Source organism: Bombina bombina, chromosome 2 (genome assembly GCF_027579735.1).
Source record: "Bombina bombina isolate aBomBom1 chromosome 2, aBomBom1.pri, whole genome shotgun sequence".
NCBI lineage: Eukaryota > Metazoa > Chordata > Amphibia > Anura > Bombinatoridae > Bombina > Bombina bombina.
The window spans coordinates 831,167,734-831,181,154 of record NC_069500.1 but is presented as its reverse complement, the minus strand read 5'-3'; the positions used below and the strand labels follow the sequence as shown (position 1 = coordinate 831,181,154).

The window sequence follows — 13,421 nt, the reverse complement described above, 5'->3', positions numbered from 1 at the left end:
TATCATCCAATGGTTCCTCTCTTGTGTATACTGAAGAAAAAAAACAAGTTTAGTACCTCAGCCTTCTCCCTGTCACTGTTAATCATAATACCCTCTACGCATTGTAATGTATCTATATTGTCTTTCTTAGATTTTTTGCTATTTATGTACTTAAAGAACCTTTTAGGGTTAGACTTAGAATTGTAGGCTAGGGTTTTTTTTGTTTTTTTTTGGGGGGGGGAGGGGCTTTGTTATTTTTTATAGGGCTATTAGATTAGGTGTAATTGTTTTTTTACTTTGGATAATTCTGTTTGTTATTTTTCGTAATTTAGTGTTTGTTATTTTTTGTACTTTAGTATTTTTTTATTTTTTTGTAATTTAGTATTTTTTATTTTTGGCAATTGTAGATTTAATTTTTTTAGTAGGGTTAGGTTTTTTTAATTTGTAATTTAATTTATTTAATTAACAGTTATTTTAATTTTAGTATAATAGTAATGTTAGTTTAATATATAGTTTAAACTTAGTTTTTTTTAATTTCACAGGTAATTTTTTATTTATTTTAAGGATAGGGATCTTGTAATTTTAATTTAAAGTTAGGGGGTTGTTAGGTTTAGGGGTTAATAGTTTAATTTAGTGTTTGGCGATGTAGGGGGCTGGCGGTTAAGGGGTTAATAGGTTTATTTAGTGGCAGTGATGTGGGAGGCCAGATGTTTAGGGGTTAATAACTTTATTTAGTGGTGGCGATGTGGGGGGGGCTGGCGGTTTAGGGGTTAATAGGTTTATTTAGTGGCAGTGATGTGGGAGGCCAGAGGTTTAGGGGTTAATAACTTTGTTTAGTGGCAGGGATGTGGGAGGCTAGAGGTTTAGGGGTTAATATCTTAATTATAGTGTTAGGGTGTGGGGGAATAAAGGTTAATCTATTCCCCCATGGCAGCGCTATGGAGGGTGAAATAACGCAACTTTTGCTGCGTTCGTTTCGCACCCTCTATAGCGCAAAATTGTAATCTAGGTGAGTGTGCGGTAATATGAAAGGTTGCCATGATTAAAAGGAACATACACAGAAATACAAATTTTATATACAAAAATGTAACCTTTGTAGAGCCAGCTTCTTTTTTATGTATGAAGCCATAGTGTACAGTGGAGACACTGTATCATTTAGAATGTTACCAATAAAAAATACCTGAAAACGTTCTACTGGTACAGTGACTGTATCATTTAGTGCTATGGTTTAAACTAGGATTTTATCATTTTCCAAACTATTCTTTTGCTACCGAATAAGCTAAAAAAAACACAGCCACATAGCACATACATTTTACACCGCACCATAAATAGGAGTTATTCTGGTTCCACAAATGAGTGTTGTTTACACAGTGGGATGGTGTGGATAAAAAAAACAGTTGCAGTGGATAAAAAAAAAGTCATAGAACAAGGAGAGAAGAGTTAAAGAGACAGTAAACAACTTGAGATTTGTGTGTGAAATGTTTAGTTATGGATAATGAAACAGCTTTGCAATATACTTTCATTATTCTGCCCCCTTTTTGATGTCATTTAGCTTTGAAACTTGAGCAAATTCTAAGACCTTGAAATGTACCTGCTGACTTTTAAGGCTAAATCTGCTACATATATGTCCCTAATTTGCTTTAAATGATAACAACTGCAAAACAATTCACTTTATACTAACTATAAAACAGTGACTAGTTTGGCTTCTGAAAAATAATTGCAGTAAAAATAATGTTAATTTGTTTTAAGAACTTTAAGACTTGGCTCATATGTTTTTCTGTAGAAACACAACAGAAATATCTTGTAATTACTATTATTATTAATAATTTTAATAATCTCCTTTAAGGAGTTGTAAGAATGGATTCACACACCTTGAGGATGAGGTCTCCCTCCTGCAGGGATTTCTCCTGGGCAGCCAGCCCAGTGTCTGTGATGTGTTTGATGAAGATCTGACTACCCAGCTTCAAACCATATTCTATGACAGGAGACAGAAATTGAACAGAAAGTTAAATAGAAAGGTTGGAAGATAAAGAGGTAAAAGACAAAGAAAAGAGGGGGCAGACAGAGGGACAAAGAGAAAGAGCAAAAGGGCACAAAAACAAAAAGGGGAGGGCAGAGAGAAAACGTGAAGGGCACAAAGACAAAGAGGAGGGAGAGAGAGAGAGAGAAAGAGTGACGGGTACAAATACAAAGAGGGGGAGCAGAGAGAAAGAGTGAAGGGCACAAAGACAAAGAGGGGGGCAGAGGAAAAAGGGAGATGGGCACAAAGACAGTGAGGGGCAGAGAGAAAGAACAAAGGGCAAAAAGACAAAGAGGGGGGCAGAGGAAAAAGGGAGAAGGGCAAAAAGACAGTGAGGGGCAGAGAGAAAGAGCAAAAAGACAAAGAGGGGGGCAGAGAGAAAGAGCAAAGGGCGGGGCAGAGAGAAAGAGTGAAAGAAACAAGGACAAAGAGGGGGGCAGAGAGAGGGACAAAGAAAAGGGGAACAAAGAGAAAGGAGGCAGAAAGAGAGAGAAAGAGAAAGAGAGAGAGAGAAAGAGAAAGAGAAAGAGAAAGAGAAAGAGAAAGAGAAAGAGAAAGAGAAAGAGAAAGAGAAAGAGAAAGAGAAAGAGAGAGATACAAATAGAGATTGTGGGCATGTGAGGATAGGGACAGAAGCAGAGAACATGCAGAGGGTGCACAAAAGACAAAAAGCAAATAAATAACTGGACAAGAAGGGCAGAGAACTGCACAAATAGAAAGACAAAAAATAGCAAACTAAAATATCCAAGACATAGGACAGACTAATATAGACTATAAAAAGAATGGGTGAAAGAGAGAGAGAAAAAACATTCCAGGAACAGGTAAGTAAATTTAGGTTAAGTGATAGAGAAACTAAAAAGAAAACGCAGAAAATGTAAAAAAAGGAAATATATGGGAAGCAGTGCCAAGTACCTTGGTTGTCCATTTTCTTCACCAGCACAGCTTTCACAGGTTTGGATGGCGCATCCTGAGGGGGTAATCGTTTGAAACCAGACACTAACTCAAGACCATTGGGAAATGATCCTCTCATGTCACTGCCCCTATCACTGAGAGTCTCTGTCCGTCTATGATAGCTTTCTGTATCTCTTCCAGCTCCCCTCCGTCGCGAGTATCCATCCACCTCACTACCCACACCTCTTGTCCTACGGTGTCTGGAATGATGGGAAGATGGGGTGCGAGACCCACCAGAGCTACGACCACTTGATGAATCCCCTTCATAACCCCTTGCTGTATCCTCAGGGGGTTCCTGATTGGAGCTGTCATATCTTCCCCTCCATGGCAAAGGAGACTCTGGCTCTTCTGCATCACTGCGGGGAGGATCAGAGATGGGGGTTTCTGTTGATCGAGCTGTCCGTGAAGAATAAGAAGGCCGTGCAGAATGCGAGGACATAGTTGTTACTGGGATCTGAATCTTCCGAGGTCTTTTCATTGTCTGTGGAGCAGAAAAAAAGATGAAGATTAAGATAAACCAGAATACGAAAAAAAAATGTTTTAATCCATTGTAAAGGTCTCTGGTCATCCACCCACCAATCTGTATCAGATGCTCTGATAGTAACTTCTCTGGCTTCATATGTCCTGTAGATCAAAATAAAAAAATACTCTACAAAGCTGTTACTAAATAACTCCATTTATTTTTGCTCTAGTATCTAAATACTCATCTACCCATTTCTATGCTCATTCTTTCCACAATCACTTGCACCCATGGATGCCTGCATGACTGAGCTTCCCCTATAAAGTGAAACTCTATTCTAAACACCCAATCTTCATACTTGAAATTGTCCATAAAAATGGTTTAGGGAGCTAGATCGTGTAAAGGGACACTCAAACTCAAACAAACCAATAACTCTTCTTAAAGAGCAGCATTTATTTCAACATGGTAATTTATTAAACACAAGAAAAAGAACAAATCCAATGAAAAAGAGCCTGTATTATACGTGTAAATGCCAACATGCACTGCACTTTTTGCTAAAGTACAGTCTTGAAAACTCTTCCAGAGTGTATAGAACCACAGCCAAACAAGCAAGCACAGTCTCCTAGGAATCTCCTTAAGGGGACAGAGGCCGTAGCCCCTTCTTCCCCTGTAGCCAATATGGAATTAATATGCTGATTTACTGGCAAGGAAACTATGCAATCCAGGGGACCAGGATTCCCATCCCTCCTACCCCTGAATAGATTGTCAGACCACCAAGGGTTGGTGACAAGTTACAGATCCTGAATAGACAGGAGATCTACTGGATTTACAAGTTGGATATCCTGGTACCTAAGGGTTTCAATTCCGAGTTCGATATTATTAAATTACTGGCACAGATAGTCAGTCTATAAGGTAGTTGGATTATACACATGTATCTATGTGTTTAGGGACTTATATATACACTATTTGTGAATAATCGACTCTTATTTTTAGGGGGGTAGGCATTTTGACTATTATTGATAATCTCCCTATCTATTGCCCACTGTGTTCTTCCGGTATATTGCCCCTTGCTTTCTAGCAGTTTTAATAGGTCCATGTTAGACATATGTTTGACTCCTCTATTTTTTTTCAACATACATTGCTATATGCTGACATCTATGCACCTTATAGTGGTGCCATATGGCACTATACAGTGTTCTATATGAACATACGAGCATGTTAGCATTTATATAGATATATGCTCTGTATATCTTTCCATCTTATGTGGCTATCTGGTGTGTGTGTGATTAGTTATCAGTAGCTCCGGTGTGTCCGGTATAGACTTTTACACTTTGCTGGTAATAACTAAAGGATATGTGTACCATCACTGCCTGAATACCCATCTTTAGGACATATGTTTTTTGTTAATTACTTATTAACTATTCATATAATATTTGGATGTATATTTAGAATCCTTAGCTATCTATTTTTGGTTGTGTATGTGTATATATCTCCACATTTGATTTTGATGTAAAGAAATGTCACCATGTTTAAATACTGCTCTTTCAAATGTATTATAGAACATGTTACAGTAATACTGTCCCTTTAAGCAGGTCACCTAATCTTTATTTTATCTTCTCTATACTCACGCCACTATTAGCCAAACTGAGCTATTACCTCTTATCTCCATAAACCCATCAGCAACCTAGATTTTAATTTCTCGTGGAAATAGGGTCCTGAGGTGCACTATATTAAAGGCAGGGAGTGAGTAAGTATGAGGTAATAATACAAGAAGAAGGTTCGAGCAATTGGAGAATGTTACAGAATTGGTGAGATTTTTAGAGAGACAAAATCAGAATAGAGAAGGAAGCGATTGTGGTCTCTGGTCTAAATACTGGAATAGAGTATATGAGGGGAGCCTCTCTCAGTACTGGTTCTGGGTACATATATATTTGACACTTACTATATTGGCGGTTCGAGAACATGCTTTCAAACTGTGAATAGCAAATGATGATGTCACATTCTCCATTGAGACGCCATTGACCATGACAATGCGATCCCGGGTTCTGCAGTAAACACAATATAAAAAAAACTGTTTAAGTGGTCTAACAAGATATCCCTCAATACTAAGAGATAAACTACTGTGCTGTAACTTTTAGTGTCACTTACTGTAATCTGCCATCTGCTGGCCCTCCGCGAACTACATCAGACACAATAACAGAGTTATCTCCATCTACTCCAGATGGCCGATCTCTTCCCCCTGATATGGCAATTCCAAAACCTTTGCGAGGATCCTTGGAAAAATAAAGAGTAGTGTTGTAATGTTATTAATAACTGAAGGATGACCTAACTGCAGATATACAAGACAGCGCTGGGTTTCTATGTTGACATGCCTGTATTTTATCAGGATATGTTTAAACAGTACTTAGTTAGTGTATAATACATTTTATATACAGGTACAAAGCCCCTTATCCAAATAGCTTTGGACCAGAAAAAGTTTGGATTTCATAATAGTCTGGATTTCAGAATATTTGTATATTTTGCAGCTGTAAAATGGGACAGCTTAGAGAGGTAGATACAACAATATCTTATGTAATTTAGACAATATTTATGTCATAATACAGCTTATACATAGCCCTCACAACTGTCCCTATTTAACCCTTTCACGCCGTTAGGACGTTCCATGCCGTCCTAACTGCGCTAGGCTTTAGTGCCGTTAGGATGGCATGGAACGTCCTAGCCGTTTGGTTGTCCTGAAGCTATAACTGCTTGGTAAATGGGATTGCGGCCTGGGGGCGTGTCTAGCATCATAGACACTGCCCCCTGAACCCATCCCATCATTGAAATCACACGATCGCATGAACGATCACGTGATTTCAATTTGTTTACATTAGAACTTAGTTCCGATTTAAACAAATTAACTCTGTCAGGAAAGGGTTAAGAGGGACAGTCCCTGATTCTGAGCTTTGTCCCTTTGTCCCTCTCAGACAATCATATGTCCCTCTTTACAGAAATTCCCTTAGCCCCATCCACAGAACACCAAGAAACACCCACAAACTTCCCTACACCAGGGACGGAACTATCATTGGTGCTGCAGGTGCAGTGGCACCAGGGCCCAAGTGTTGGAAGGGGTCCATAGCAGCCTATCTATAAATAGGCCTGTACAAAATGTCTAAAATCCTAATGCTGGGGAGCCTTTTATTAGTGCATAATGCAGGTCTGTCTATCTATCCTCAAAATCATTATACAGAGCAGCATGTGCATTACTATTGCCTACTACTGAGTTACCTTTGGGGGTCCAAAAAATGATATGCACAAGGGCCCTCTGTTGTGTAGGTCCGCTACTGCCTGACACACCCATAGACACCCCAGAAACACCCACAACCCCACCCAATAACCACCCATGATCCCTCCCCTCCCAACACAACTCTACCCACAAAATAGTGACGGGCCCCCATTAACCTCCTGTGTCCCTCATTCTCAGCCATAAATGTTGGGACGTATGTTTACATGTAACCTAAAGGTAGTTTTTATATCATTTTAATACTTTTGTATAATAGTACTATCAGAGAGATAATCCAGTACTGTAGCCAAAAAGGTAATAGTTGTTGTTTTAAATACATAAATATAGACTGGCATTTACATTGTATAACACAAAAACCAAACCAAAGATGTGCACATCATCTAGAATTGCTTTTAAAATCCATGGCTTATTATGCTACAAAAGTTATCCACCTACTCAAAAACTCCATTGAAAAAAATAGGGCAAAAACAGCCAAAACAGCTGCACACCCAGATAAAGTATCTACATTTATCTTATGACACATATTCTCCATCATCAGAGAGACCCCACCCACAACTAAATATAATAGTAGCAAAAAGAGAACAATAGGACATTTTTTTGTATGTACATAAAAATGTTTTGGTAAAATGACTGATAGCAATTACAAACTTGCATAATGCTTACTTTTCTGTAGGCCTGTAATACACAGCTACACGTAAATTATGGGTCATGTTAATTTGTATTTTTTCAATAACAAAACACACAAACACTAGGAAGCAGCGCCAAGGGTTGAATAAAATACACAGGATATCTAAATATAATCCCATAGTATAAAACAGAGCTCAACAAACCCAGGAGCCAGGGAGCCACTGGCTAACATTTTACCCCTGGCTTCTAACTTTTAGGGTTATTCTCCATATATCTATATACAACTACCACTGTCTGGCTCCTAAATATTCTTACTGACTGCCAATTTTCCAGATTTGTCGAGCACTGGTAAGGATATGTCTTTTAAAACAATCAGTTGAAGGTGTGTGGTCAGCTAAAGAGAGGAGCTATGCTACTATACCCAACAATGGCTCTGGTAGCTCACACAAAGTGAAAAACAGAAACACAATAAAAAAGAAAAAGTGTAGTAACTCACACAACAAATTTAATAATCTTTCAATGTCAAACTCAAATACAAAATCTCAATATGTAAAAAGCATTGTACCTCCAGTCTGTAAACCAAGTCAGGATCCTTCCACCCTCAAGATGCATCCCCTTCAATAGTGATACTTGAGTCACCTCTTGGTAACCAGAGGTCCCTCTGTAGTAAGTTCCCACAGTGCTGCTTTTAATCTTGTAAAAAGAACATGCTGTGATAGGTATTTCCCCACAGCCGGTGTTCTATCGAGAACTCCAATACATAAAAAAACTCCAATCTGACGTCACTTCCAGTGATTCGATACATCTGATTGGTCTGTATCCAGTGAGTGACAGGACTCACAACCAATCAAATGGGCACTGTAATCGCCTATCTACACTATCTATTTTGCCTCCGCCTGGGGAGCCCCCCTTGTAAACCTCATTCTCCAAGGATTACTTGAGGTGTAAGCCAGAGGATCGGCGGTGTGCCCCGCAGACAGAGGCAAAACAGATATTAACATAAAAGAGTTACCGGAAGTGACGTCAGATTGGAGTTTTTTCGAGGAATTGGAGTTCTTGACAGAACACCGGCTCAGGGAACACCAGCAGGAACTCATGCGTGTCAAGTGCCACTATCGAGGCTGATGCCATCCGGAGATTGAATAGATCCGCAGTTACACTTGGTGTACAGACTAGCGGTACCCTGCTTTTTTACTGTGCGCTGTTTTATACCTCATGATTTTGAGGTTTTGTATGCGAGTTTGACATTGAAAGATTAATCAATTTGGTGCGTTACTACACTTAGAGCATCTATGCTCTCCTGTTTCTTCCTGTTTGTCTGTATTTTTCAAAAAGGAATAAATTACCTTTATGGCTTGACTAGCAAGAACATGTATTGTAGCAAAATATGCATGGGCCGATGCAGCGGAAATTTAAAAACTTGCATACACATACAGTACATAAGTATATTTATACATTAAATTTACAAATATACACATACAGAAAATATAACATACATAAAGGAAGCATTGAATAAATTTTTCTGTTGTGCTGTGTGAGGGGAAGGTAGACGCAAACATTTTCTTTTTAAATAATTAGCACAGAAATATATATATATCTTAAAGGGACACTGAACACTAAATAAATGCTAGATAGAATGATGCATTCGTAGAAATGATTAGTCTGAGAACAACATGTAGATTTATTTTTTAAAGTTTCATTAGCTGTTTAAATAGTGACAAAATAAGTGTGAAGTTTTAGTGTCTATAAAACAACGGGAGCTGCCATGTTGTAACTTAGGTTACCTTCTCTGCTGTGGCCAATTAGAAACAGTTAGAAATAGGTCACTAGAGTGTGCAGCCAATGGTTGTGTGGAATATAAGTGTTCTGCACTTCCATTCCTAACAGGAACTTAAAAGCTCACAATTTCAGAATGGAATTGCAGGAAAAGGGGACAAAATAAATAATGAAACTATAATGTAGAGTTGTATACATTATATATATATATATATATATATATATATATATATATATATATATATATATATATATATATATATACACACATATACACACACACATACACACACACAATAAATCATTTTATATTGCCATCTCTTAAGTGGTTAATGTCCCTTTAACATGTCAACATTACTATGAGAAAAGGATACCTGCTTTACCATTAGCATCTGAGGAAACTCACTTTAATTAATGTGACTGTGTACTGTTCCCATATTGTCATCTCCTCCATGTCTGACACCTAAAATAAATAAAAAGACAAAACATATGAGCAAATGTACAGACAAGGTAAGGAACACGAGAGAGGTGGAAGGAAACAGAGAGGAAGATCACAACCTGTAGAGAATTACAGTGAAATAGAATTCTAGAAAAGTATTTTCTGGGTTTGATTTCCAAACTAAAGACATTTGTTCTGTTTTTACATAAACTGCAGCAACATCACAGAAGAATTAACACACAATGGCTTCCTAGTTACTCTTCATCTGCATCACGTCCCTTAGAGGTTACACACAACATACCTGGAAGCGCACAGCCATGCCTGGCTAAGGAAACATATGAGAAGAAGGGGTTAAAGTGATCGTAGGCCAGGAGGTGCAGTGTGAATAGCCAGAGCAAGCGTCAGGTGGGAGGAGAGGTTTTGGGATCACCTGTGCACCTGTACCTTCCTGCAGCAAGCACCGCCCATAGCAAAGCAGGAAGAGAGAAAGAGGGAAGGGGGAGGCATAGAGGGACACAAAACAGGAGGTGGAGTGACAAAGCTAGGAGGAGGGGAATTAAAGGAAGGAAACAGACCCATGTGTGTGCACTCAGGTCACTCTAGTGCTACTGAAAGTCAGGGACTCTTAGTGATAAGCTGTACCAACAGCAGTCAGGTGTTTATAGGGGACCAAAGTATAGCAACTGCAGTGGCTTGTTTAAGGAATCAGTATATGTTAGGAATAAAGTGCACTAATGATAGTGACACATTAAAGGGATCAGTCCCTCTTAGGAACAACAATGTGCTAATAGAAGTGATCTGTTAAAGGGATCAGTCTATCGTAGGTACCAAAGTGCGCTAACAGCAGTGACCTGTTAAAGTGATCTGTCCCTCTTAGGTACAAATTATGCTATTAGCAGTGACAATCTTAAAGGGACACTGTACCCAAATTTTTTCTTTTGTGATTCAGATAGAGCATGCAATTTTTAAGCAACTTTCTAATTTACTCCTATTATCAAATTTTCTTCATTCTCTTGGTATCTTTATTTGAAATGCAAGAATGTAAGTTTAGATGCCGGCACCTTTTTTTGTGAACAACCTGGGTTGTCCTTGCTGATTGGTGGATAAATTCATCCACCAATAAAAAAAGTCCTGTCCAGAGTTCTGAACAAAAAAAAAAAAGCTTAGATGCCTTCTTTTTCAAATAAAGATAGCAAGAGAACGAAGAAAAATTGATAATAGGAGTAAATTAGAAAGTTGCTTAAAATTGCATGCTCTATCTGAATCACTAAAGAAAAAAATTGGGTTCAGTGTCCCTTTAATTATCAGTGCCCCTTGGAGAAGTCTAATACTGCATTTAACAGATTCATCTCTCCTGAGCAGTGGCAGAAAACTAGACAGCTCCTGAGAAGCAGGTATATGTCTGACTCATCACATGAAGACATATTGCTAGCCATTCCTCATTATCTTAAAGGGACATGAAACCCAAATTTGTGTTTCATGATTCAGATAGAGCATGCAACTTGAAATAACTCCAATTTATTTCTATTATCTAATCTGTTTTGTTCCATTTGTATCTATTTGCAAAAAGCTTACTTTAAGCTGAGAACGCACAAGCGGGAGCATTAAAAAAGTGATCCACTTGTAATCTGGTCCTAAATGTTTGGGTAGAAAAGATTACATACTGTTTATAGTAAAAAGCACTGCTCTACAGTAAAAGTTAACGTTGTCTGTACATGATGTTTCAAAGTTTGTATTTTTGAAAACTCAAATAAAGAAAAAAAAAGTTAACGCTATCTGTGGATCTTTAACAATGTTCATATAGTGTTAAAATGCACAATTGGTACATAAAAACATAATTTATGCTTACCTGATAAAAAGGAAGTGCAAGAGGATCACCCAAGCAGAGCTGCTATATAGCTCCTCCCCTCTACGTCATACCCAGTCATTCGACCGAAACCAAACGAGAAAGGAGAAACTATAGGGTGCAGTGGTGACTGGAGTTTAATTTAAAATTTAGACCTGCCGTAAAAACAGGGCGGGCCGTGGACTGACTACACTACAGGAGAAAGGAATTTATCAGGTAAGCATAAATTATGTTTTCTCCTGTTAAGTGTAGTCAGTCCACGGGTCATCCATTACTTATGGGATACCAATACCAAAGCTAAAAGTACACGGATGACGGGAGGGACAGGCAGGATCATTACACGGAAGGAACCACTGCCTGAAGAACCTTTCTCCCAAAAACAGCCTCCGAAGAAGCAAAAGTGTCAAATTTGTAAAATTTCGAAAAGGTGTGAAGTGAAGACCAAGTTGCAGCCTTGCAAATCTGTTCAACAGAGGCCTCATTTTTAAAGGCCCAAGTGGAAGCCACAGCTCTAGTAGAATGAGCTGTAATTCTTTCAGGAGGCTGCTGTCCAGCAGTCTCATAGGCTAAACGTATTATGCTACGAAGCCAGAAAGAGAGAAAGGTAGTCGAAGCTTTTTGACCTCTCCTCTGTCCAGAATAAACGACAAACAGGGAAGAAGTTTGGCGAAAATCTTTAGTTGCCTGCAAATAAAATTTCAGGGCACGGACGACGTCCAGATTGTGCAGAAGTCGTTCCTTCTTTGAAGAAGGATTAGGGCACAATGATGGAACAACAATCTCTTGATTGATATTCCTGTTAGTGACTACCTTAGGTAAGAACCCAGGTTTAGTACGCAGAACTACCTTGTCTGAATGAAAAATCAGATAAGGAGAATCACAATGTAAGGCCGATAACTCAGAGACTCTTCGAGCCAAGGAAATAGCCATTAAAAACAGAACTTTCCAAGATAACAGCTTGATATCAATGGAATGAAGGGGTTCAAACGGAACCCCCTGTAAAACGTTAAGAACTAAGTTTAAGCTCCACGGCGGAGCAACAGTTTTAAACACAGGCTTAATCCTGGCCAAAGCCTGACAAAAAGCCTGAACGTCTGGAACGTCTGACAGACGCTTGTGTAAAAGGATGGACAGAGCTGAGATCTGTCCCTTTAACGAACTAGCAGATAAACCCTTTTCTAAACCTTCTTGTAGAAAAGACAATATCCTAGGAATCCTAACCTTACTCCATGAGTAACTCTTGGATTCGCACCAATGCAAGTATTTACGCCATATTTTATGGTAAATTTTCCTGGTAACAGGTTTCCTAGCCTGTATTAAGGTATCAATCACTGACTCCGAGAATCCACGCTTTGATAGAATCAAGCGTTCAATCTCCATGCAGTCAGCCTCAGAGAAATTAGATTTGGATGTTTGAAAGGACCCTGAATCAGAAGGTCCTGTCTCAGAGGCAGAGACCATGGTGGACAGGACGACATGTCCACTAGATCTGCATACCAGGTCCTGCGTGGCCACGCAGGCGCTATTAGAATCACCGATGCTCTCTCCTGTTTGATCCTGGCAATCAATCGAGGAAGCATCGGGAAGGGTGGAAACACATAAGCCATGTTGAAGACCCAAGGTGCTGTCAGAGCATCTATCAGTACCGCTCCCGGGTCCCTGGACCTGGATCCGTAACAAGGAAGCTTGGCGTTCTGGCGAGACGCCATGAGATCCAGATCTGGTTTGCCCCAACGCCGAAGCAGTTGGGCAAATACCTCCGGATGAAGTTCCCACTCCCCCGGATGAAAAGTCTGGCGACTTAGGAAATCCGCCTCCCAGTTCTCCACGCCTGGGATGTGGATCGCTGACAGGTGGCAAGAGTGAGACTCTGCCCAGCGAATTATCTTTGAGACTTCCATCATCGCTAGGGAACTCCTTGTCCCTCCCTGATGGTTGATGTAAGCCACAGTCGTGATGTTGTCCGACTGGAACCTGATGAACCTCAGAGTTGCTAACTGAGGCCAAGCCAGAAGAGCATTGAAAACCGCTCTTAATTCC

General features: G+C 39.3%; 1 protein-coding gene across 2 annotated transcripts in view; it reads right to left on the bottom strand.

Moving 5' to 3' along the window:
• The window catches only part of TJP3 (tight junction protein 3), a 111,919-nt gene that overhangs the window by 79,788 nt on the left and 18,710 nt on the right, over positions 1-13,421 (bottom strand). The window contains exons 1-6 of one of the 2 annotated variants that reach the window (XM_053703129.1): positions 9,837-9,972; positions 9,503-9,559; positions 5,559-5,683; positions 5,353-5,455; positions 2,912-3,431; positions 1,851-1,954 (exon numbers count right to left, since the gene is read on the bottom strand). In XM_053703129.1, the coding sequence (XP_053559104.1) occupies positions 1,851-1,954; positions 2,912-3,431; positions 5,353-5,455; positions 5,559-5,683; positions 9,503-9,559; positions 9,837-9,854 (927 nt within the window). In that variant the 5' untranslated portion in view covers positions 9,855-9,972. Of the gene's footprint in view, positions 1-1,850; positions 1,955-2,911; positions 3,432-5,352; positions 5,456-5,558; positions 5,684-9,502; positions 9,560-9,836; positions 9,973-13,421 lie in introns of those variants that run through there. The other variant, XM_053703130.1, reaches the window with a different exon arrangement.